Genomic DNA, 26,378 nt, shown 5'->3' with positions numbered 1-26,378 from the left:
CACCTTGGCTGACAATCCAGTTTGGCAGTGTGCCGCGGGTTCGACTCCCGATCCCGACGGCCCTCACTGCATGTCTTCCCCCCCATCTCTCCCCCCATTTCCTGTCAGCCTACTGTCTGTCCCTTCATAAAAAAATAAAATGAAATAAAGGCGAAAGCCACAAAAAAATTTTTTTTTAAAAAGAAGTGTATATTGTACGTCTCTAAATGTTCTGATGAATTGAAAATGTTGGACCCTATTGTAAACAAGTGTAATGCTTTATGGTGTTGTCCACAGTTAACAGTTTTTGTATTGAGTTGTGCTTGAAATGTACTGTAATTCTGCAAACTGTTAATAAATACTTCAAAAAATCAAACCAACACATTTTGTCTACATGTGTACTATGGACACATGGATGACCCCCTGGTGGTGGTGTTTTGAAGTTGTGTGGAGACATCCCATGGAGCTCAGTACAGCTGGTTAGCCCCTTTCGGAATCCTCGGTTACCTTTTCTGAATTTTGGACAGCGGTACCCTAGGGTCCCTCGTAGGTTATTCCACTCTCCATAGGACGCAGCTTTACCTACTGTCTGTTCACGGAGACCCACAGGGTCGCTTGAGCGTTGATGAGATGTTTCAACGATGCATCCAACAGCAGTAGGAGACCACGAGAAACGTGTGCAAAGCGGAGCTAATCGGAGTTGCCGTTAAGTATTTTTAATAATTTTTTGAAGTTTTGGCTGAAATTCTCTCTTCCTCACTTCCCATGTCCCGCCTCCCAAGACACAACAGCATTAAAAAAAACATCCTGCATGTACGCGGTCGGCCAATCAGAGGCAGTAACTAGGACGTGCAGCTAGCCAGTCGGGGTGCGGGAGGCGGGACATGGGAAGTGAGGAAGTGAGAATTTCAGAGGCCAAAACTTAAAAAAAAAAGATTAAAAATACTTAACGGCAACTCCGATTAGCGCCGCTTCGCACACGTTTCTCGTGGTCTCCTACTGCTGCTGTATGCTGCTGTATGAAGCTGTATGCAGCGTTGAAACATCTCATCAACGCTCAAGCGACCCCGTGGGTCTCCGTGAACAGACAGTAGGTAAAGCTGCATCCTATGGAGAGTGGAATAACCTACGAGGGACCCTAGAGTACCGCCGTCCAAAATTCAGAAAAGGTAGCCGAGGGTCCCGAAAGGGGCTAACAGCTGGTCTGAGGTCAGTGGTGGGAAAAGTACTTAAATGTTTCACTTAAGTAAAAGAATCAATACAGCATTGTGGAAATACTCCGTTTCAAGTAAAAGTCCGGAATTCAAAATGTACTTGAGTAAAAGTACAAAAGTATTGGCATAAAAATGTACTTAAAGTAGGCTACCAAAAGTAAAAGTACCGTGCAGAATGTCTCCTTTTATATGTTTAAAAATGTATGGAGAAAAAAAATGTTTTGAAAATAGCCAAAACGAATATAGGGCTAATGGTTAATGTATGTTTTTTTTAATAATAGTGTCCTTGTTCAAGGCATATTGCATACCGCTTTATACTGCTCACCTGTGGTCAAAATGCACAGGTTCCAAGTTGCATATAATGATGCTATGAGAATACTCCTTTTTCAAGTAAATGTGCTGGAGTAAAAGTACAATATTTGGATCCGAGACTTAGTGGAGTAGAAGTAAAAGTATTGGAAATTGGAAATACTCAAGTAAAGTAGAAGAAATACCTCAACATTTTACTTAAGTACAGTACTAAAGTAAATGTACTTCGTAAATTTTCACCACTGGTTGGAGGTGGAACTGTGGCCCTGTCGCCACGCACGCGTCATGTGATTTAATGAAGACACGTAGATGAACTTATTGATGAAAACCTAGGTGAAAGTCCTGATTAAGACTCAGATTAACGTCTTAGTGAAGAAGACCTAGGTGAACTTCTTGGTGAACCGAAGTTTGAGGTAAGCGATGGCGAGGAAAATGATCGTCATGGACAGCAAGGCCACGTGGTTCTGCCACAATCCCCAGTTGGAGTAGTCGACGCCCTGGTCCGTCAGAAAGTCTTCCCCCGTGCAACTGAGGAGAACACAGAACAATGGTTACACTTTTTTGCTAAATACTAAGAAAGGGTAACTAACAATAACATTGAATTACTGATGGATCCTACATATTCACCCAACCATAGGTCCTTTCAAACGGGCAGCGATTAATGTGCCTAGCAAATCATTTTCGATGAGACCTGCGTTTTTTGTGGGTTTCTTTGTACGTGCGTCGTGCGGAGAAGTCGAGGAGCGACAACGCAAGCGTATTTACGTGAAATTGTCACACACGTGCTCGTTTCGTGCATACGCCTGCGACTGACCAGACCTGGATTCTGTTTGGCTTTGTTTTTACGCTTGTGTTGTCCTCATGCAGACCTGTCGATGATCCAGGCGACAACATCTGCGTTAATCAATGCCTGTCTGAAAGTGCCTTATGACTGCAGCACCAACCCATTAAAGTAACTAAGAAATAACTAAATAAATGCCTAAATCATCAAAACAAAAAATATAAATTGTAATAGAATAATAAACTTCCTAAAACACCTATCATTTACATAAAAAAACTAAGACACAATGGATGTAAACTTCCCTAATTAACAATCTTTAATTTCCTGTAACAAGTACAAAGTAAAAAGTAAGAACAATATGACATACCAGTCATCTAGAACTAAGGTAATCTGGAGTAAAACATTATGGAGTAAATTGGAGTAAATTGTTTTCTTTGTTTTGTCCTGTCTACATGTGTGGTATGTGTTTATTTTAGTCATTTGTTGTCTTCCAGGTGTTTAGTGAATACAGTCCCCTGTGTTTGGTCCACATACATTCGTTTTTCCAGATGTGTAGTAACAGTCCTGTGTTTAGAATACTGTCATTAGATATTTCCAGATGTTTAGTAACACAGTCCCAGAATTCTTTGATGAATTCCTGTTCTGTCTATAGAAGTGTCTATTTGTACGTCTCTAAATGTTTTGATGATTTGAACATGGTGGACCCTGTTGGAAACAAGTGTAATGCTTAATTGGGTCGTCCACTCACAGTTAACAGCCTTTGTATTGAGTTTGTGCTTGAAATGTACTGTAATTCTGCAAACTGTTAATAAATTCTTCAATCAATCAATCAATCAGGTGTTTTTACACTGTCAAGCTGCCTGGTGATGTGTTGCTTTTCTTTGGCCACTGTGTGGCGATGTTGCACATCTTTAGAATTTAAAGCACATGCTGGCCTTGGTCTCAGCTTAACTTCTATTATGTAGCTTAATTTAAAAAGATGCGTGCGTGTGTGCGTGCCTTACACAAGTCCAGGCGGCACAAAGCTGCCTGGAAAACTGCTGATGTTACAGAAGGTCAAACCAACAAACTCGTTCACCTGCAGTGCCTGAATAAAAAGAGAATCTTCCTCATCATCATTATCATCATCTTTATCAATTATGACTGAATTGACATCACTGGAAACCATTATACAGTAACACACGTGTGTGTCTGTGTAGGATGTACTTACACCGATTCCATATCTTGGTATACTCAGGTACTTGAGCCAGGACAACCAGCTCACGATACTGGGAAGATTAACTAACAGGCCTGCAAAGATCTGGACAGACAGACACAGACAGACAGACAGACAGACAGACATACAGACAGTGGGGTTTAGATGTGATTCCCTCTGTTATTTGAGGGGGCGCTAGCTCCTCCAACATCTGGCTTTCGGGATTACGTCTTATGGCAGCCAAGTCTATAGACTTTTTAAATGTTTGTTTAAAGCACTTGAAACAGAGTGGCAGCCAAGTCTATGGACTTTTAATGTTTGTTTGTTTAGTGCACTTTTAACAGTTCCAGGCTCCCCTCACTTCACACAAGTGTGATTTTTTTCCCAATAATGAGCGCAGTTATGAATGACAGACCAATGAAGACAATGCACCTGAATCAAATTAATGAGCGGTGACCCCTCCGTTTCACACCGGGGTCTAATAACCCTGTCAGTGTTTCTCTCAACAATGACTGACCCACCATTCATTATCTCTGGCATATTGTATTGTTGTTAGTACAGTCTGCAGAGTATGTCACCCAAACACTCAAATCACTGCTTGCCTTATACCTGCATGAGTAAGGTGTGTGTGTGTGTGTGTGTGTGTGTGTGTGTGTGTGTGTCTAACCATCATGAACACAAATGCGATGGTGATGAAGATGTTGGCGATAGCGACCACGCTCACGTCAGCGGAGATGGCCATGCACATGGCTGTGGCCGTGTAGGACACCAGCGCTACGGTCAGCATGAAGGTGAAGAATGCTCCCACTGTGGCCTTAAACCCTTCAACGCGCGCGCACACACACACGCACACACACACACACACACACACACACACACACACACACACACACACACACACACACACACACACACACACACACACACACACACACACACACACAAAGGGTAAAGTGGTTAATGTATGTTTTGTAATAATAATACAAATCTACAGAGTAACTAGTAACTGAAAAATTCAAATAAATGTGTACCTACACACAAATTGACATGCACGCACATGATCACGTTACATAAAATACAAACAATTACAATTACAGTACATACCGGTACATAAGATACGCATACAATAGAGGATATGCGCATGCATAAAGTGTGTGGCAAATCAAGTGGCAAGTGAGTTTAACATCATTAAATGCAATCAGATAGGACTTTTCTCTTATGGGCTGTCAAGGACAGAAAGTAGATTCCCGCATAACTTCCGGGTATGATGATGTCACGCACATATACCCTCTATACTAGCATACAATGCATGCATAATATATAAAGACACAATAAGATAAATAGTTAGTTACACAACGTGCACACTCTAGCACCATGAATGCATTTTGGACTAAATGTTATCAGATAAAGAAAGCCACGACACAAAAAAGTCGTGTGGTTCCCAAGGAGGCAGAAATTCAATGCAAAAACAATGTAGGGGGGAGAGTATAGTTTTGATTTCGTTGAAGTTATGATGACTAAAACTAAGACCAATTATACTGACAATTTCGTCAACTATACTGACATTTTAGGGAGGGACTAGTGTAGAAGAGATCCAGTAGAACTAAAAGAAAAGTAATTTCATGCTTGGTTGCGTTCAGGTGTTGCACTCTGAATATACGAATAGCCGATCTACAAGCTCACAGCACGTCCCGCTGCGGCACGTTGTGAGCTTGTAGATCGGCTATTTTCAGCAGTCAAGCGTAAAATCAGCCATTGCGGTGCCATCAAAACCTGCAGTCGACTAAAATCTCATGATACTAAAACTAAAACTAGACATTTCAGATGACTAAAATATGACTAACTAAATGAAATAGTCAAAAGACTATGACTAAAACTATAAATCTGCTGTCAAAATCAATACTGTTTCAAACAGCTATTTTCAAAAAACTTCAACAGCACAATCAGTTGCTGCCTGAGCAAGAGTTCTTGTACTCGAAACGCGTTGCGGAGTAGTCTGATAAATTTGACGCCAATTGGCATTAATTTGCCTAAAGTTGTAAAAAATAAAATAAAAGCTGTTTGAAGGCATTAAAACTGTTCTTTTGCATTTTTACAGTCTTCAAATAAAAAGAAACACACGTGGATTTGGATTGTGCACCATATTGTTTTAGAAGTGTGCTCTAATCGACACCTCATCAGCATTCCTGTGTGTGTGTGTGTAATTCGATTTTTTCTTTTTTCCCCTCTTTTATTCAGTAACACAGAATGTGTCACTCATTCCCATGGTCATTTTATGAATTAACGCGTTCATTTGAAGTTTCATAATGTATTTTTCTGGGAGTAGGTTACTGTAATGTAGCCTATGTGTTATTTTTTGCACTACTCTGTAAAATAAATGTATTTACCATGTGGAATAATAACCCTTTACTTTTGTGAATGTCTGCACGTGCGTGCGTGTTTACGGTGAGTTCAAGGTTCAAGGTTTTTATTAATGTCCCAGAAGGGCAATTGTGTTTACAGCAACAGTAGTGGTTTCAGACATACAAACAATACAAAACAATACAGGACAACAACAGACATGAGACACCATAGCATAAACATATGTCTGGTCGCATCTAGTGCAGGTATAGAATAAAGATAAAAAATAAAGGCAAAAAAAAGTGCTAAGATATAAAGTGCCGCATAAAGTGCATGTTTCAGCATCGTCATCATCACATTACATGATTTCTGGCAGCATTGACTGCACGAATCGAGGCAGGGACAAAGGAGTGCTTATATCTGTTGTATACACTCACCTATCATAAAGTAAGCCACACAGCTGAAGACTACAGCAGGGACAGTTCTCAGGGTCAGGAGGTCAGACAGGATCTTACACAGGAAGTAGACAGACACGCGGTAGTACCCACTGATGGACTCGTGTCTGCAGAGACAGCGGGGGACCAAAGTACTCACATTTTTCACTTAAGTTAAATATAAAAGTATCAATACTGCAAGCATAAAGATAGCCTGATGAAGGCCGAATAGAACGAAACGTTGTGTGTTCCCATAATAATCTGTGCAGGAGTTTTTTCATTGTATTTTAATTAACTAAAATGTTTTATATTTTTTTGCAATTAATAGTTTGTAATTTAATTAGTTTTAGATAATAATAGTAAGACATGGACAAGATTGTTGTCTGGTAGAGAGCATGATATTCCACTGCGGTGGAATGGCCAGTGTGTATAGTATAACCTCATATTATGATGTTTTGTAATTATGTGCGTGCGTGCGTGTGCGCGTCACCTACACAAACAACTTCCTCTCCTGGATGAAGAGTTCTGCTGAAGATAGAGCACTGAAACACTGGTTGACAATGACGAAGAACATAGCTCCAAACCTGAAACACACCGTCATCGTCATCATCATCATCATCATCATCATCATCATCATCAAGTAATATGACATGCTATTTCTATACCAGATGCAGCATGTGTATTGTTTTTACCTCTAGTATAACATGCATTTACACAAACCAATGATATTACAGCTGTTGTGCCTGTGTGTGTGCATGCGTGTCAACACTGTACAATGTTCCTAAACACTGGGTCGGGAGTCGGGACCCATTTGTGGGTCGCGGACACTTTTTTATGGGTCCCTTTATATCTTGTTTCCTCCGTTTAAAAAAAAATTGTTATTATTTTAAATTAAAACATTCTCCAAAAGACTAACATTTTCTAAAAAAAACTAAACTAAAATGTTTTTTTCCCTGTTTGTTTTTTCAGTAATATAAATACATATAAAAAGTAATAAAATATAAAAATCTAATAAATTCCAAAAATTAGAAAACATGTTGTTTAAGATGTTTAAGAAGTAGTGGAAATGCTATTTTCACTAGTTTGGCGGCTGGAGCCAAGGCAAACATCTAATGTCTCTTTTGGGTCACGGGATAAAGGTTATGGGACACACTGCAAACTGCCCTACAAAGCCAACATGCAGTAATTCTTTTGGACACACCAACATATTTGTGTATCCCAAAGGTCAAATTAGCCTTCGTGATTTTGGGAGATAAATAATAATTAATAATTATAATTAAAGAACAGATATACAATTTGTGTTAATATCACTTATATGCCGATATCTAATTTTTTGGCTGTTCAGTTGAAACACTTTTAAACCCATGTACTGTATCAGTTGTTGTTGTGTGTGTTTTTTTCGTAGTTACTGCAGGGCAGTAACTGGAGTACCTGTTCTGTATGCCACTGTGGTCTTCCTTCACACCAAAGAAAATGGCCCCGACAATGAGAGCCATTAGGAGGGTGACTGCCACCTACATACACGACAAACAAAGGTTACAGTATATGAATTTGATCTATCCTGATTTGATTCTATCCTGGGGACATTCTGGAACATTCAACAAAAGATATCTACATGAGCTATAAGCTTGTAGATCTGCTGTTTTTCCACAAACAGATTTGATGTAAGGGTGAAAAATGTACAGGATCAAGCATAATGAATTGCATGTTATAGCGCTTTTCCAAGTGCTCAAAGCGCTTTAAAATGGTTCATTCATTCATACATTGGGAGGTGAAGCCGCGAAGCCGACGCCAGCGCCCTCACTTCCCACATTCACACACCAAATGGTGGCAAGCTCACACCGACCAACTCATTGGAGGCAATGTAGGGTTCAGTGTCTTGCCCAAGGACACTTCGACATGTGGACAGGAGGAGCCGGGATTCGGACCACCAACCCAGGAATCATTGGACGACCTGCTCTAGCTCCTGAGCCACAGCCGCCCTTAGCATAGGGCCCAGGTGGACCCCGCGGTCAACTTTAAGTATCTTACAGGTACATTATATTCGAGAAGGATTATTCTATACACCTGAGCGAAAGAGGTCTGGGGGTTGAGCGCCAGGTTCCTGAAGGTTCTCTTCATGACCCATTTGAACTGCGTGGAGAAGTTAGTGGTGTAGGTGATGGTCCTGGACGCCGGGCGGACGCCTCTCTCTTTACCACGAATGATCTTCTCTGCACAGAGACGGAGAGAAGACACACGTGACCACTAGGCTCGGGCGATGGGACATCAGGACAAACGGCTAACAGCCATCTTCAGTGTGACACACTGAATAAGGCTGTTAGGCGAAACGTTTGTCCTGATGTAAGCAAAGCACACGCACGCACACGCGCACACGCACACGCACACGCACACACACACACACACACACACACACACACACACACACAACGTACCCAGTTCAGCCTGGGTCTCTTTGTAATAGTCACAGCGCCTGTATTCCTGAATCAACTTCTCCTCGATGCTCTGTCTGGAGCTAGCGACAGCCTCTGGGTCCACAACTGAGGAGAGGAGAGGAGAGGAGAGGAGAGGAGAACATTGTTTTTCAAGAATACAATTAATTGAACTGAATGCTAATTGATCTCTGCTCCCAAGCTGTGGAATTACCTCTGAACTTCCCCCCCCAGTCCAGGGTATAGCACACAGAATAACTCTTATACTTTCGGGCCCCTTCCCTAATTCCTGTTAGCGATGATGCTAATTAAGGCTCCAGCTGTTCCATTCGTCAAACAAGAATTGTTGAAAGGAAAACATTGAGTGATAAGTTGTCTAAAATCATTATCATTTGTTGTTTGGCATTGTTGTTAACCTTTGTTTTTCTGTCTTCAAAGGTTTACAACCTACATGATCAGTACCATCAGAACCAACACAATGAAGCCAACATAACAGTTCAAAAGCAACAAAGTTGGAAAATAAAAAGTTGGATTGTGTTGGAAATCTTGAGTTGTCTCTAGTCCTAGAGTTGAACAGGAAATTAACTTTACAGTCAGGGTGCTGCTATTGTGCATGTTGGCTACTGGGACCACTCTGCTAAACCAGTGTCCTTGAGTGGATTCCAAATGGCCCTGTACATACGGGTGTGTAATCTGCAGAATTATGAAAAGGGAAAAAAAAGTTTGAGATCCACTTTACACTAAATGGAACAGAGCCTCGGTAACACCTGTGAAGTAAGTAGGGAAGGGGCCCGGAAGTAGGAAGAGTTCTTTCCAAAATGGCTGTGCATATAGGCCTACCATAGCATTTTACACCTTAACTCACCTATTCAGACTCCATCTCTGCTTGTATGACTATATGTTATTATTAAGAGATATTACAAGAGTTGGTGGTCTTTATTGCTATTTAATGCACGCCTGCGGTGCCGAAAGGTATCACAGAAGTGCATTAATGACGATAAAGAACACCCTCGAGTGTAATATTGCAATTATACAACAGTTACCCTTAAAACTAAGATAATCGCCGAAAAATCACATTATTTTTAATGACAGATGTAATTGACTACGACCACAAATGTCCCAAGAAACTAGCTAGCCTAGCCACTGTCTGCTGTGCTCTGGGAGAAAAACACAGCTGAAATGTTTATTACAGATTTACATGCTTGACCACAAAGAATTTCTCTCTCTCTCTCACCATCATTGCTGAGAGTCACAGCCGTAGAGTCTCCATTGATCACATCCAGGAAGAAGTCAGCTGGGTTGTTATGGGGCTCACAGGTGTACCCTGGGAAATGAAGTTTCAGCAATATTGTCTTTTATATGCATACTTATGAAAATGAAAAAAGAAGAAATGCACGCACTCTCTCTCTCTCTCACACACACACACACACACACACACACACACACACACACACACACACACACACACACACACACACACACACACACACACACACACACACACACACACACACACACACACACACACACACACACACACACACACACACACACACACACACACACACACACACACACACACACACACACCTATCCCAGAGAAGTAGTCCAGGGCACTCTGTGCAGGTCCATGGTACACCTGATCAAAGTAAGCAGAGTGGGTTATTGGTGACTGTATTGATAGGCCTAGTACAGTTATGTCTTCAAGGTCAAGGTCAAGGTAAACTTTATTGTCCACAAGGGAAATTTGTCTTGAGCTTTCACCCCAGCTACAGCCACACATAAAACATCAATGACAAACAAAAATACATTACAGAGGAAGACACAACATTACACAATTGCACACATGATGTGGATAATCTAGCCTCACACAGTTACTGCTGTTTCAGAGCCTCGTTCAACATCTTAGTTGATGCTGGTACAAACGATTTTTTTAATCTGATGTACTTCCACTTTGGTTCTTTGTATCTTCTCCCAGAGGGCAGAAGTACAAACTCGCCATTTAAAACATGGGTAACATCACTGACGATTTTTTTGAGCCTGTTTTAATGTAGCCTGCTCATAAATAGACTGCAGAGAGGGGAGTTGTCTTACCCCTATGATCTTCCCTGCAGTCTGCACCAATCTGAACAATTTGGACTTCACTTGCACTGAGAGATTACCGAACCAAACTGTGATGCCAAACCTGACCAGGCTTTCCAAGACTGCTCGATAGAACACTAACATAAATCTTTGGTCAACACCATGAACCCTGAGACGCCGAAGGAAGTCTTTGCTGTAGTTTACTACAGAGGCTGTCAACATGTGTATTCCAAGTTAGTGAGTTGTCAATACAGATCCCCAAGTATTTATATGAGGAGGCCTGTGAGATGGACGAGTCATGGATGACCACAGGTCTGTGATCACCAATACTCTTGGGGTCAAACACCATCTCCTGTGTCTTCTTAACGTTAAGAATAAGGTGGTTGTCATCACACCTCTTTACAAAGTTCTGTACCTCTAAAAAGTAGTCAGCTACATCCCTATCCTTATCCAGAAGGGCTAAGATGGCAGTGTCATCTGAGAATTTAATGATGTAATTGTTCGGGTTGCCACTTCTACACTCATTTGTATACAGAGTAAAAAGGACAGGTGAGCTCACGCAGCCCTGAGGTGCTCCAGTACTCAGGGTTCTGCGCTCTGACATAGTGCCATTCACACTGACCCTTTGTGTACGTTTAGTTAAGAATGAATGGTACCATCTAATAATAAGAGGATGGACATTAAGGTCCCTCAACCGCTTAATTAAGAGATGTGGCTGTATTGTATTAAATGCTGAGCTGAAATCTACAAGAAGAAGGCGTGCATTGGCTTTGTTATTGTCCAAGTGTTTCAAAAGAAAATAGTCCAAGGTCAAGACTGCGTCCTCTATACCCCTGTTGCTCCTATAAACAATATCAAATGATCAATACAGTGACATTGGAACGGTTTACTATGAATATCATGCTAAATGGTCAAACTACTAAAAACAGGTAACAGCAAGTCATAATATGTTGGTTGCTGGAATGTTTTTGTTTTAATTGAAGTGTCAGATAATCCCATGTGGGATGGGTCAACAATATGTCCGGACTTGGAAAGAAATTATACGTTCATTCATACATTTCTTCGTTTGTTCGTTCATTCATCCATCCATCCATCTTCAACCACTTATCCGGAGTCGGGTCGTGGGGGCAACAGTTCCAGCAGAGCAACATTGGAGTCTGGTCCTTGGTCTGCCCAGGGGTCTCCTCACTCACTCATTAATTCATTAATTCATCCATTCATTCATTCACACACTTATCAGAATTGTGATGTATGAGTAGTAACCTGTTTCCCGTTGACCAGTAGGGTCAGGCTGTCAAACAGCCTGTAGATGCTGTAGCGAGGTTGATGGATCGACAGGATGATGGTACGACCATTCCTGGCCATCCTGCACACGCGCACACACGCACACACACACACACACACACACACACAGAGAAACAAATGAGCTTGTAGATCTGGATGCGTGCATGTGTGTGTGTGTGTGTGTGTGTGTGTGTGTGTGTGTGTGTGTGTGTGTGTGTGTGTGTGTGTGTGTGCGCGTGCGTGTGCATGCGTGCGTGTTCACCTCTTCAGCAGCAGTAGCACAGAGTTAGCGGTGCTAGCGTCCAGACCGGTGGTGGGTTCGTCCAGGAACAGGACAGAGGGGTCTATGATGAGCTCCATGCCGATGTTAGTCCTCTTCCTCTCCCCACCGGAGATACCCCTGATCATCATGGTGCCCACCTACACACCACACACACACACACACACACACACACACACACACACACACACACACACACACACACACACACACACACACACACACACACACACACACACACACACACACACACACACACACACACACACACACACACACACACACACACACACACACACACACACGGATAAGTGGTTAATGTATGTTTTGTAATAATAATACAAATCTACGGAGTAACTAGTAACTGAAGTTTTCAAATAAATGTGGTGAAGTAAAAGTACAATATTTGGATCCGAGATGTAGTGGAGTAGAAGTAAACGTATTGGAAAATGGAAATACTGTGTAAGAACAGTACTTAAGTACATGTACTTAGTTACTTTACAGTGTATACCAATGCCCATCGGGAAAAAAAAGTGCCCGGATGTCAGCCGTTCACACTTCTTTAGCGCTCCACTTCTGGTTGCACAAGTCTTCGTTTACATTGCTAACATTCCTAAACTCTAACGGGAGCTGCTGACAGATTCCGCTGCGGAGCTCTGAATGTGTCTGAATGTGTCTTGAGAGATGATCTCTAAGTGGATACATATCTATTCACATACTAACCTTGGAGTCGGCTACTTTGGTCAGGCCCAGCTCCTCGATGAGTCTGCTGACCTTGTCTTTCTTCTCTCTCTGGGGGATGGAGGTGGGGAGACGCAGAGCTGCGGAGAAACTGAAGTTCTCCCTTACTGTCAACGTTCCCATGACAACATCATCCTGAGAGGAGAGGAGAGGAGAGGAGAGGAGAGGAGAGGAGAGGAGAGGAGAGGAGAGGAGAGGAGAGACCAATAAGACTGGTGATATCTAAATTAAATGAGGTATTGTAGTTATTGTACCATGTTAACAATATGTGATGTCATATATGTTCTATGTACCTGTACTACGTATCCAGACAGACATTTGAAGTTGGGCGGTTGAGGTGCTCCGTCTATCAGAACCTCCCCTGACAGACCACTAGGGTCCTTCCTGGCTGCCAACACGTCCAGAAAGCTTAACAACAACAACAACATCATCATCACCATCAACTTTTATTTAATTACATTTTTTCAATCAAGGTTCATGTTTTAGTTTGTTATTACAGAGATCTTTTTTCATTTACTGCTTTCTTTCGTTTTAGAGATTTCTTTGACAGGGGGCAGGGGCATTCGGGCAAGTGGCTAAATATATATAAATACTGTATAGATATTGTTTTACAACATTTTACGGCAATTTATTATTTACCATACTCCTAGACAACAACAAAACCTAACCAACCTAAAACATTGAGGAAAAAAAAGTTGTCCTTTAAAAATGTTAACTTTGCATATTATAATAATAATTTCTTGTATTACCTATAATAAGCCGGATTCATGTTTGTGTGCATTTTCAGATTTTAAATGTATTTTACGCACGCAATTATTATGCACGCACGCACGCACACACACACACACAGTGATACTCACGATGACTTTCCACTTCCTGTGGCCCCGAGGATGGCATTTAGACCTGGCTTCATTATCCCACTGAAATACGCAGGCAGACAGACAGACAGACAGACAGACAGACAGACAGACATTGTTATATAATGTAAATGGATAAAGAACAATAATCTCATAGTGTTTGTTGTTGTAGCCTAGGCAGGCATGCATGTGTGGCTTGGCAGTATCATACAATATCTGTGTTTGTAAAAAGGCAGTATTTTGTGTTCAAACTCCAATGATGGTCATAGTGGGTAACCTTACTCTGCCAGATTGCGGCAGTATTGAGTTCACAAGTTCCCTCCTACCTGCATCTGGTCTCTGGTGCATATTAATTTCATTGTCAAAGTATTTGTATACTATGTGCAGTGACAATAAATTGAATCTAATCTAATCTAATCTCTGACTATCAAGAAGTTGTCAAACTGTGGAACACCATGACATGACATCTGTGTGAGTATGTGTGCGTATGTGTGCATGTGTGTGTGTGTGTGTGTGAGAAAAGGAATCAGCTACTACTTTTGCGCCAATTTGAACACAGGGAACATCTCAGACTCATCTAAAACATGACTCAGAACTAAATATGAGTAAATGGAACTACTAACAATGACTCGGGGAAACAATCAAACACAACAGTGGTAGAATCATTTCAATACGAGGGAGCAGCCTCAGTCAGTACAGTACAGTACACTGCTGAGTGGACATAAGACGGATAGAGAAGTGAAAGTGACCTCGTGGAAGAAAGACAAAGAAAGAGGACCCGCAGAAGATTGGTGATTAATGATTAATAGCTGGACATTATGTGCCACACCTGGCCGATTCTAATGTATTTTATTAATGTATTCAATTGTAACAGTTTTCTGAAAATCGTATGCATGTTGATCAGTGGTGCTCAAACCTTTTCAAATCAAGGACCCCCAAAATTATATGCATTTGGCCGCCGACTCCCATCTCAAAATATTTAGTGAAAGTGACCACCAGAAGTAAAGATTGGCATAATTTGAGCTACCCATTTTTGTAATTCCTAGGGGTTCATCTACATTTGATGGCTGTTCTGTATAAAGTTCCTTTGTAATTTATCCTGATTTATAATGTTGTGTTTGATGTATTGTTTTTTTACTGTACTTTGTGTATTGTAACCTCGGCTACGTTGAAAATGAGGGCTTGCCCTCAACTGTATTTCCGAGTGTAAATAAAGATGGTGATGATTTAACGACCAAATGTACCAAACTGTTGCTGCGAAGTAGTATTGTACAAAATTACCGGTCCATTTGGTTACATTTTGTACACTCTCTGAGTTAGCTAGGTGACTCCGGGAAGAAAGGATCAAGTGGATAAATTATCAGTAAAAAGTATTTTAGAGTGTACTTTTCTAGTAGTTTCTTGTACATTTTAGACAGGTCAAATCCGTCAATTATTACCAAACTACACTATAAAAACCTTTGAACATATAGCTGACTACACAGAACACACACACATGCACACACTGCAAAGCGACTAATTGCCTCTATCTGTCTCATGAAGAAGCCTGCAATAAAGAGTGTGTGTGTTGCACAAACACGGAAACACCATTTTTGTGTGTGTTATCTGCTGATCGGGGACAGGATCAAGGTTCAGTGTGTGTGTGTGCGCGCACGCACGCACATGTCCAGTCAATATTGTTCACCAGTGGACCATCCCGCTCCTCTCAGCAGTGACCCAGTTTAGACTCTCTCTAAAGAGGTCTGCATTCATTTAACCAGAAGCTCTAGCGCCACCGAAGAAATAAGAATAATAAAAAAGAAAACCTGTGGCCTGTAGAATGATGTGTTACCATAGGTGTCGCTGTTTGATGATGTTGCGTAGAGTGGTCCTAATGGGCAGGTGGCTGAAATGTGCCTGAATAACGTGTTTTATATTAACTGTACAACATGTGAAGACATTGAGGGTGGGATAATAAGCCTAGAACCATGACAGCGTACTTATGAATAGTCTGTGGAAGTGTGGAGGCAAGTGGAGTGCTGGTAAGCTCAGCCCTAGCAACCAGACACCACGTCAACTCTATTCTGATTCTGGTAGTGGGATGATTAAGGCCTATTCATACTCCAATACTCTCAAGTTATCACCTAAAACTGTAGTTTGAATAAGCCTCGTTAGACATAAATATAGTATAAAAATATAAGTTATTACATATCATAGCAGTCTTAGATAATGACTCCAATTCAACGAGTTCATAGTCCCAGTTTAACAGGTTATATGTTATCGTGTTTAATGATTGCACGTTTGAAGTGCTTTGCTTCTTTCTCTCTGTGAACTGACTTCAAATTGTGGAAGAGTATATGAAAGCGCATGTACGTGTGTGTGTGTGTGGGTGTGTCTGTGACTGGGGGACCTACTGCTGAGCCCTTGAAATAGTGAGTTTCCTCCCATTCATTCAAGAGATTGTTTAGAAGTGTGTGTGTGCGTGCATGTGTGCATGTGTGTGTGTGTGTGTGTGCGTGTGCGCGTGTCTGTCTGTCATCTTTGTTCTCATGAAGAAGTCAGGTGTGTTTAGATGGTCACGTATACAGACTCCACATGAACAGAACACATGTGGGTCTGACCATGATAGACGGGTCAGAGTTAGGATGCACCTGTGTGACACACAACGCGTTCATGTGACGCACACGACATTCATGCTATATGCCACTGTTTCCCAAACAGTGGGTTGGGACCCATTTGTGGGTCACAGACCAATTTTTATGGGTCACGACTCGAGTAAAAATCCCAATTAATTTCCTACATTAAAAAAAAAACAAATCTACAAGCACACAACGCGGCGCAAATCGATTGGATTGTAGATCACTTCTCTCTTTTAGGGTCTCGATCTGAAAAGTTTGGGAAACACAAATAATATGCTCTACTGACAGTCAGCATGCTACTATAGGGATTTTCAAACAGAAAATCCGCCTCTAAAGCCAGTGTGTTAAGCTTTAGGCCGTAGCCACGGAAGTCAACTCGCCATTCGGAAACCTGTGTGTGCCTGTTCTGTTTCCTCGTTTGCATCGATCGAGGTGATGCACCCCGCCTCTACATCCATTGAGAATACACAAGGAACTTGATGTGTTATGTGTTACAACATTACTTATAACATTGGTAACAATGTTATAAATACTTCTTTAACAGTGGCGTTTGGTGGTCTAGTGCTGTACTTACTTGAGGTCTATGAGGATGTCTTTAGTGGTGGTCTTCCTCTTACACAGACAGCCTGATTTCTGCAGCAGCTTATAGTGGATGTCATGGAAACTGACTGTGGAGCCATGCAGCGACCGCAAGGGACCACTGGACTGAAGCGCGCACACACACACACGCACACGCACAGGATGAACGTATAGTTGTCTTTCGAGGTCAGCATTCCTCTTTTAGACTCGACTGAACATCATTTTCTCTTGAATTTGAGAAATGAAAACAGTGTTTCACATGTCTTAAATGTTTACAATACTGCCTGTGTCTGAGAGGAGACCTCGAAAGAAAGAGCTGTTGTTTATCTCTGCTCGACAAACTAGACAGGAAGCGTCAGTGATATCATGCTCGCATCAACGATGCACGCCATTCACCAGGCCACCCGTTCACCATAATTGCACCGCAATTATGAATAATTTGAACCACATCGCACTGACCCCAAATGAACGAGGGAAATGTAACACAAGCACACACACACACACACACACACACACACACACACACACACACACACACACACACACACACACACACACACACACACACACACACACACACACACACACACACACACACACACACACACACACACACACACACACACACACACACACACACACACACACACCTATTCTGTTACAATGTCCCTTTTTCTTCTCTCCTTTCTACCTGAACTCTGACCAGCAGCCTTGAACGTGCCGTCAAATAGAACAGAGCACCTTTGTACGTCGTTCTCCTCATCCATGTTTTTTTTGTTTGTTTGTTTGTTTGTTTGTTTAAAGCGCTGATGTCACCAGCTTATACAGTACAGTCAAAGACCTCAATGAAGTTAGCTATAGCTTATGGGGTATAAGATGAAAACATGAATAAAGATTGTGTAATTTTTGGTGGTTTTGACACGTCCAGTGTTGCTACAGATGTTAAAAACAACGTGTGTGATTCTTGACGCGTCTTGAGTGTCTGGCGCTGTCTGTGTCAGCCTCTTAACCACTTCAACCTGCTGGGTATGTCATAACAGATGAACATTTGGCGAAGATAGCAGATCTACAAGCTCAATGTATGCATCACGTTGTGAGCTTGTAGATCGGTTATTTTCAGTGAAATGATTTGTTTTGGGGGGGGGGAAAACTATAGGAGACCAAGTACAGCACCCTGGTGGACCTAATCAACAAAATATATGCAGACAAGACAATAGGCTGACAACTAGGGGTGTGCTGAAATATCGATATATATACGTCCTCCCGCGATAAATAATCGATATCCATTATTAAAATATCTATATATAAAAAAGAAAAAGAAAAAAAAAAGGTAATTTGAAATAAAACTAGAAAAAGTGCCCCTCGGGGCACAGGTCTCCACCAAGCCAGGTCAGGTTGTGGCCTCCTGGTGGCGCTATAATAGACCAATGTGAAAAGGGTGCCATTTCTTCATACGCCTTTGATGGCAATTGGATGATTTGAGGCATTTTGTTCCAAAAATGTGTTTTGCAAAAATCAACCTGTTGGTGGCGCTATAACAGGCCAATGTGAAAAGGGTGGGATATATTCCTCAGCCTAGTAAGAAAATGTGTGAAAGATTTCACGTAAATTGCATGCTGCGTTCATGATTTGAGGCTTTTGTTCAAAACGGGGCAATCTTGCAAACTGTGAAAGCCAATTATAGCCAATTAGGATGGAATATGAAATATCGGACAGATCCCACTTGAGCACATGACCATAGAGATACTGTGTAACAATTTGTGAGATTTTTGGACAGAATCTGGAGGAGTAATATAAAAAAATGTGTTTTACAAAAGTCGGCCTCCTGGTGGCGCTATAAAAGGCAGATGCGGAAAATGCAGGTCAAAGGTTTGTCCTTGGCCTATAGGGAGTGTGCATGCAACGTTTCACGGAGATCAGTGCAGTTTTAGGTAAAACATGTGAAAAGCTGCCTCATGGTGGCGCTATAACAGGCCGTTCTGAAAAATGTGGGGCAGAGGTTCATCGTCAGCATCCAGGGAGTGTGTGTGCAAAGTTTGGCATTGACCGGGTTAGCGGTGCCGGAGATTAGCTGGTAACAGACGGACGGAAGGACGGACACACGGACGGAGTGCAAAACATACTCTCTCCCCATGCCTTCGCCCTTCGGCCTGGTGGAGACAATAATGTTGCTCATAATGAAGTGATGAACAACATGTTTAGAAAAGGAGGAAATGACAGCTAAAATAAAGCAAATCCCACTCTCACATTCCACAGCTTTGTGGGAATACAAAATGCAGAATGCATTTCCCCAGCAGTGGACAAGTCCACTGACAGCAGTGATAATGGTCAGTTGGTGGTGTTTGTGAGGCATTATGATGACACCAGTGATAATGGTCAGTTGGTAGTGTTTGTGAGGTATTATGATGAGGGTATGAGTCAAAGGGGGAGTTTATTGACAATTCATTTAGTGTTTGAGTGGTGCAACCACTCCTATAGACAGCTATGTGTGTCCCTCCCTGTGTCCGAGCACGAAAACAGCGTTTTTACATACATACAATATATCGTAAATATCGCAATATATCGAATATCGTGATATTATCTTTATCGAGGGCCTAATATCGCGATATATATCGTATCGTGAGGTACCAATATCGTCCCACCCCTACTGACAACATGGCACAGCCTGTTGCCATCAATAATAGTGGGAAGTACAAAAAGATGCTATATTAGATATGAAACAAGGACAATTTGGTTAAGTATGAGTCATGGAAACGGCATTGAACATGACACTGGAAAACACAAATAAACATGACTCAGGGGAACACAACTAAACATGAGTCAGGGAAACGCAACTAAACATGTTATGGAAACAACTAAACATGACTGTGGCAGAAACATTTCAACATGACAGTAAGTGTCAGGATATTGCTTAGTGGACAGAAGGCAGAAAGGGAAGTGAACGTGACCTCATGATTCAAAGGAAACGAAATGGAGAAGAAGACTGATGAATGACTGGACGTTCTTACAAGCAATAGAAAACTACAGTATTTTGCAATGAGAAAATATGGCTACATGTTTCCCATGTATCATGTTCTATCCTACAGTATATGGCAGTGGTTTTCAACCTTTTTTCATATCAAGGTCCATTATTTATTCGGCATTTGAGCCACCGACCACCATTTAATGGGATTTAGCCTCTCAGATCCAAAACTTAGAATATTTTGTTGTCACTGGATACGATTTTGTCCACAATTCCATGCTGTATTGATGTTGGTACCATAGGAGATAACAGGCAAACGTTGATCAAAACAACAATTATTTTACATTATCTCATTGTTAAACAGATGTTTAACAATAATCTAACTCCTGAGAGCATAACATTAAACCAAAATGTAATTTTACAGGATCCACTTGGTTACCAACTCTCCATCATTTAGCTGGGGACCACCTGGAACCCCCCTCAAGGACCACTGGTGGTCCCCGGACCGCTGGTTGAAAACCACCTCTATATATGGATCATTATATGGCGATAGCTCACCTGGTACTTGGGTTTTTCATTGAGTTCTATGTCTCCCTCGATAGGGAGGTGAACGGACCGCTCGGACATCTTCTAGCCTCTCCTGTGCACTCCTGAACATGAAACATACAACACACAGTATGTACAGTCAGTGGTGGAAAGTAACTAAGTACATTTGCTTAAGTACTGTACTTAAGTACAATTGAGGTTGTTTTTTTTACTTTAATTTCCAATGTTCAGTACTTTTATTTCTACTCCACTACATCTCTGAGACAAATATTGTACTTTTACTCCACTACAATTATTTTCAAACTTTACTTACTATAAACACATACACAGTTCCACTTCAGCCCTATATACATTTTGGCAATTTGAAAATAGCCAATCTTGAAATTTGGTACATTCTAGGTATAATGAGTACTTTCACTTTTGGTACTTTAAGTACATTTTGATGCCAAAACTTACTCAAGTACATTTTGAATTTCTGACTTTTACTTGTAATGTAACTTGTAATTTCTACATTGCAGTATTGATACTTTTACTAAAGGAAAACATGTGATTTTCAACCACTGCAACACAGTTTAATACAGTACATTACAAAATACAGTAGCCTACTGTACAGCGTACAGTACCGCTTACAACATGCTGCACTGTGTACAAGTGACATGCAGTAAATGTGCAGGCGGACCGTATCACAGACTGTTACACGCAGTGCAGAGGGCTTTACATAAACAACTCACTGAAGAGGAATGAGTTGACACATTGTGTTTTAACGTGATGACTATATTCTCTGTCAAGCAAGACATCATTGTCCACACCCATAATTATATACTAGAGTAACGTGACTTTAAATCAATAAACAGCAACATGAGTTTAATTCATTCTATAGGGAGTATGATAACTTACCGGAAGGAATTCCCTCAGAAAAGACGTTTAGAATCCCATCCACCATGCAGCTCACAACCAAACACACACAGAGGCACAGCACACTGAACAAACACACTGTGGATACAGCCTTGGACTGAGTTTATTATGTGTGGTGTACGTGCACGTGTGTGTGTGTGTGTGTGTGTGTGTGTGTGTGTGTGTGTGTGTGTGTGTGTGTGTGTGTGTGTGTGAGAGAGAGAGAGAGAGAGAGGAGGGTGATTTGTGTGAAATGATCATGGTTTATGAGTTGACACTATTGTAAAAGTTGGATAAGGGAAGTAGAGGGGAGGTCAGTGTGTGTGTGTGTGTGTGTGTGTGTGTGTGTGTGTGTGTGTGTGTGTGTGTGTGTGTGTGTGTGTGTGTGCGTGCGAGAGAGTGAGTGAAACTATGAGGTAAGCATGGAAGCCCCCCCCCTTCTCTCTCTCTGCATTCAGTTGTTACATCAGAGTTAAAACAAGATTCTCGGGACCCAATGGAATGAAATTAGGAGCCTAAAGGCACACGTCTCCTTATCAAGTTCTCTCTACTCTCTCTCTCTCTCTCCCCCCCCCCCCCCCCCCCCCCCCCCGAGGAGGCTTTGTGACACTTTCCAGATGTTTCAATTTATAATGTTATAGTCATGAATCAGATGCTCTTATCCAGAGTGATGTACTTACTGTAAGATCAGTAAATGGTTCTTTTTATCCATCCATCCAGCATCCATCCATCCATCCAAAAAGGGAAGCAAGGCAAGATATGGAAGGTTGAAGGTCCCCAAATGGCAAATTGTATTTATGTTTATTTAACAGGGACAAAAAAACCCTGAACAAGACAAACAAACAATGTAACAGATTATAAAACATGACACTGTTGCATTTCATGTAGGGTTTCTAGCAAAGGATAATTTGCAACCCCTGTCCCTGATTCACTGGTGAAGTTTGGTAAAGGAACAAACAAGCAGGCTGACACACTGACACCCACCAGAATGCTCTGAGGCTGCTAGTAGTAGACTGGATGGGCCAGAGGCAGGGGGAGCGCTTGTTTCGTTTCACGCTCAACAGAATAAAGCATGGTTTTATACACAGGACTTTTGACATCACGTGAGAACAAGGCAGGCATGTGAACGCCCAGGCCTCTGGCATGCGAGTGCCCGTGCCAACAAGCAGCTGATGCAGCTGGTGTGCCATTGGAGTTGGCAAGTCATGGTGGATGGACTCGTTTTAATGCTCGTATTTTAACCACTTGATACCACTTGCCTTTGTTGGGAAAATAAGGTGCCAGAGACAGCACAGCAGCCAAAGTTACAGATAGAGGGCATACAGTATAGGGTGTACCAAAACTCCTGGAGGGGGCGTCAACATATGTGTCACGTGGTAGCGGCCGCCATACTTGCTGGCTTGTCTGGTTTGTTTACATTGAGCGACTATCCGTGTGCTTGTATACGTTCTTTTTTTAAACTCACAATGGTGCAGACTTGCTCAGTAAATAAGTGCCACAGCAGGTCGCGTCGAGGAAATGAGCCAGAAAACGGAATTAGATTTTCAGCTTTCCAGCATGGAGACAGCATCAAGGAACCCAGATTGACGAGTTTACAAAAATACGTAGAATGGCTTGGATCTCGGCTGTACGGCGCACGGGCGCAGAGACATAACGTTCAACAAAGTATCTAAGCACAGCCGTGTTTGTTCACAACATTTTCCTTGTCCTTGTAATGTATTTGGGCCCAACGTTCTTTCTATCCATCCCGGTGTTGGTTCACAATGTTGTCGCCAAGAACGAGCTCAATATTTACAAAAACATACCACCGTAACTCTATTCTGAGTGATGTGGGCTAGAATTTAATGCCCACGAGAGGGCCGTCCCTAGCTTTTCAGACGCCGCCCTCCTCTTGGTGACGTACACGTTTTCACACGCTATAGAAGAACAACATCAGAAGGACGACACCCTCAAACAAATATGAATAAAGCAAATAGTATATACACTGCTCATCCCACCTGGCACAAATCAACCCTAGAGGGTTTACTTTAAACCCTCCATACGTAGAAAACTGAGTTGAGGCCATCGAGGCCTTTGGGGGGTGTGTGTGTGGGGGGGGGGGACCTAAAGGCCTATATTCATAGTCCAGTTTTCTGTGAAGAGGTGACCACCGAAAACTACAACATGATGTCACGCCGCGGTGGTCACCACTCAGCAGCGCTCACACAACACATCTGTGTTTTTACTAACTCCTCCTCACCAAAAACTGGACTATGAATAGGCTTTTCTACTTTACACCAAATATATCTTCTTAGCCAAAGAAAACGACTCAAGTGGTTAAGTCTGCAGTTTTTAACATAAATATATTGAAAAGGATTTGGGAGTCGGAACAAAGGTGACAAACATAACAATAGAAGTGTGTGTGGTGGATGCACAACACTCAACAACTGTCAACTACTATGACTAGTAGTATACACTATAGTAGGCTACTGTACCCTGTACCGCAGCTGTGTGCTGTTCTAATGGCTCCACCTAGTGACTCAAACATGTAGTAACATGTTGAGTGCATGCAGTCACTACAGTCCAAATGTTTCACACAGGGTAGCATTGGAATCAGCTCCATGTGATCGACATGTCAGCTGGCGCGCACGGATGTGATGCACGTGGTCCTTTGAACAGGTTTCTGTGTCCTACTCGTCCCGTCATGCAGTGATGAAGCACAGTGGTGGAAAGTAAGTATTACTTAATTTACTTATGACGGAATGTATTTACGTAGTACAATTTACTTAAGTACTTTTACTTTACTGGAGCTTTTCCAATTTCCAGCACATTTACTTCTACTAAGTACTACTCAGCTACATCTCAGATCCAAATGTTGCACTTTTACTCCACTACATTACTTGAATAAAGTAGCCTAGATACTTTTATTTACCTAATTTAAGTACTTTTCCACCACTGGCGAAGCATGATGCAGAACCAGAAGCTATCCCTGACTCAGTCAGGCTGACTGAGTAGGCATCATACTGACTGCAACGGATATTTTTGTAACCTTCGATTATATAACTTTATTGGTGCAACACATGATCCCCATATGATCCAATCTAATGTAGCTACTGTTACATACCTGCTGTGGCCGACCGCATGGGTTTGGTGGTCTAAACTGTTGTTAACGTGTATTTCTCCTCAGGCATGGCCTTCCTTCCTCCTCCGCTTCAGTGAGCTGTGGAGTTGATTGAACACACCAGTGTTCACTGTTGTTCAGTCAACTGTCAACTCATCATCAGGGCGTGGCTGTTGATGAGTTGATTGAACACATGCACTGGTCAGTGTTCGAAACAATTAACACACAGACGTATGCAAAAACAAAAAGTTAGTACCCTCCCAACAGCAATGATATAGCCGGCCTACTGTCGGGCAAAACCTCTCCCTATTTTTTACCTTTTTCATAATTAATGCACTAGGCCTACTTTGTCATTCTATGACAAAAAAGTAGCAAAAATAGCCGATCTACAAGCTCAAAACGCATCGCAGTGCGATGCATTTTGAGCCCTCATCTTCTCTATGAGGGTTTTCTCTTGGCAATATCGGAGGTAGAGGGCACAGTGGTCCAGTAACTGAAATTATTTATTTTTCCGGTGAAAACAAAATCCCTTTCTGACACACACACACACACACACACACACACACACACACACACACACACACACACACACACACACACACACACACACAAACTGATGATTTGGGGTGTTACAGTACAGTATAGTACAGTACAGTAGAGGGACCCTGGGGACCCCCACACGGTAACACTGTCATTTCTCAACCATTTCGGACAAGGGGCGGCGCTCCGGAACCCGGCCGCCCCCCTGGGCACGTTCCTGGGGGTCTGGATGTTCTGGGGACCACCCGGGGACCCCCACACGGTAACTGTCATTTCTCAACCATTTCGGATGCGGGCGGCTCGCCGGAACCGGGCCGTCACCCTGGCCGCATTCCTAATCGTGGGTCTGGAACTTCCAGGAACCCCCCGGGGACCCCACGGAGTTGCACCACTTAGTTCACACAGGTGTGATTTTTGTACAGCATAAAGTCATATCTGACTGTGAGTTTACTGTTTTTGAAAACGACATGTACAGCTTAAATGATTGCCCTGAAGGATTGTATTTTATCCTGATATCCAGCAGTGGTGGAAAGTAAGTACTTTTGATTAAGTACATGTTTGAGGTATTTTCTACATTACTTGAGTATGTCAAATTTTCAGTAATTTTACTTCTACTCCACCACATTTCAGAGGCAAATATTGTACTTTTACTCCACTACAATTATTTGAAAACTTTTGTTACTTTGGAGACTGTAATTTTGATTAGAAAACACTGTATACATTAACCACTTCAACCAAACGGCTATTTTCAAAAGGTTTTGTACACATTTAGAACCAGTGAAATGGGACATTCTGCAATGGGTACTTTTACTTGTAGTACTTTAAGTACATTTTGATGCCGATACTTTTGTACTTTTACTTGAGTACAATTTAAATATATAGTACATCTACATTGCAGTATTGATACTTGTGCTTAAGTTCCAACACTGGTATCCAGATATAGTAATCAGCATTGTATGTTTCTCAAAACTGAAACCACCAATCAAAAGATGCTGTGTATTTGTAACAACTATGTAAACACTTGATGGACAGGGTCTAACATAAAAACAAAACCCATATACATTATCTACAAACAGGGTAGTCTCACATCAACATGCTCTCTTTCTCCCCTCCCTTCTCTCTCTCTCTCTCTCTCTGATACAAAGAGTAAAGCTGAGGTTAGAATGGGCCAAATATAGATTTATTTGCCAGTATAATAAAATGGAAGCATA

At 41.8% G+C, this 26,378-nt stretch overlaps 1 protein-coding gene across 1 annotated transcript; it reads right to left on the bottom strand.

The window, feature by feature from the left end:
• Positions 1-1,882: 1,882 nt before the first annotated feature.
• LOC306914280 (broad substrate specificity ATP-binding cassette transporter ABCG2-like) lies at positions 1,883-20,714 on the bottom strand (the record flags this gene model as incomplete). Its single annotated transcript, XM_079491277.1, has 18 exons — positions 1,883-2,030; positions 3,288-3,370; positions 3,494-3,583; positions 4,146-4,300; positions 6,256-6,380; positions 6,747-6,836; positions 7,684-7,766; positions 8,320-8,465; positions 8,688-8,792; positions 9,919-10,008; positions 10,275-10,323; positions 12,030-12,132; positions 12,313-12,470; positions 13,054-13,206; positions 13,365-13,479; positions 13,932-13,991; positions 17,121-17,251; positions 20,646-20,714. The coding sequence occupies 18 exons, from the start codon at positions 20,712-20,714 to the stop codon at positions 1,883-1,885; spliced, it is 1,953 nt and encodes a 650-aa protein (XP_079347403.1).
• Positions 20,715-26,378: the final 5,664 nt, after the last annotated feature.

Source organism: Electrona antarctica (assembly GCF_951216825.1).
Source record: "Electrona antarctica genome assembly, chromosome: 21".
NCBI lineage: Eukaryota > Metazoa > Chordata > Actinopteri > Myctophiformes > Myctophidae > Electrona > Electrona antarctica.
This window is presented reverse-complemented; position numbering and strand designations above follow the sequence as displayed.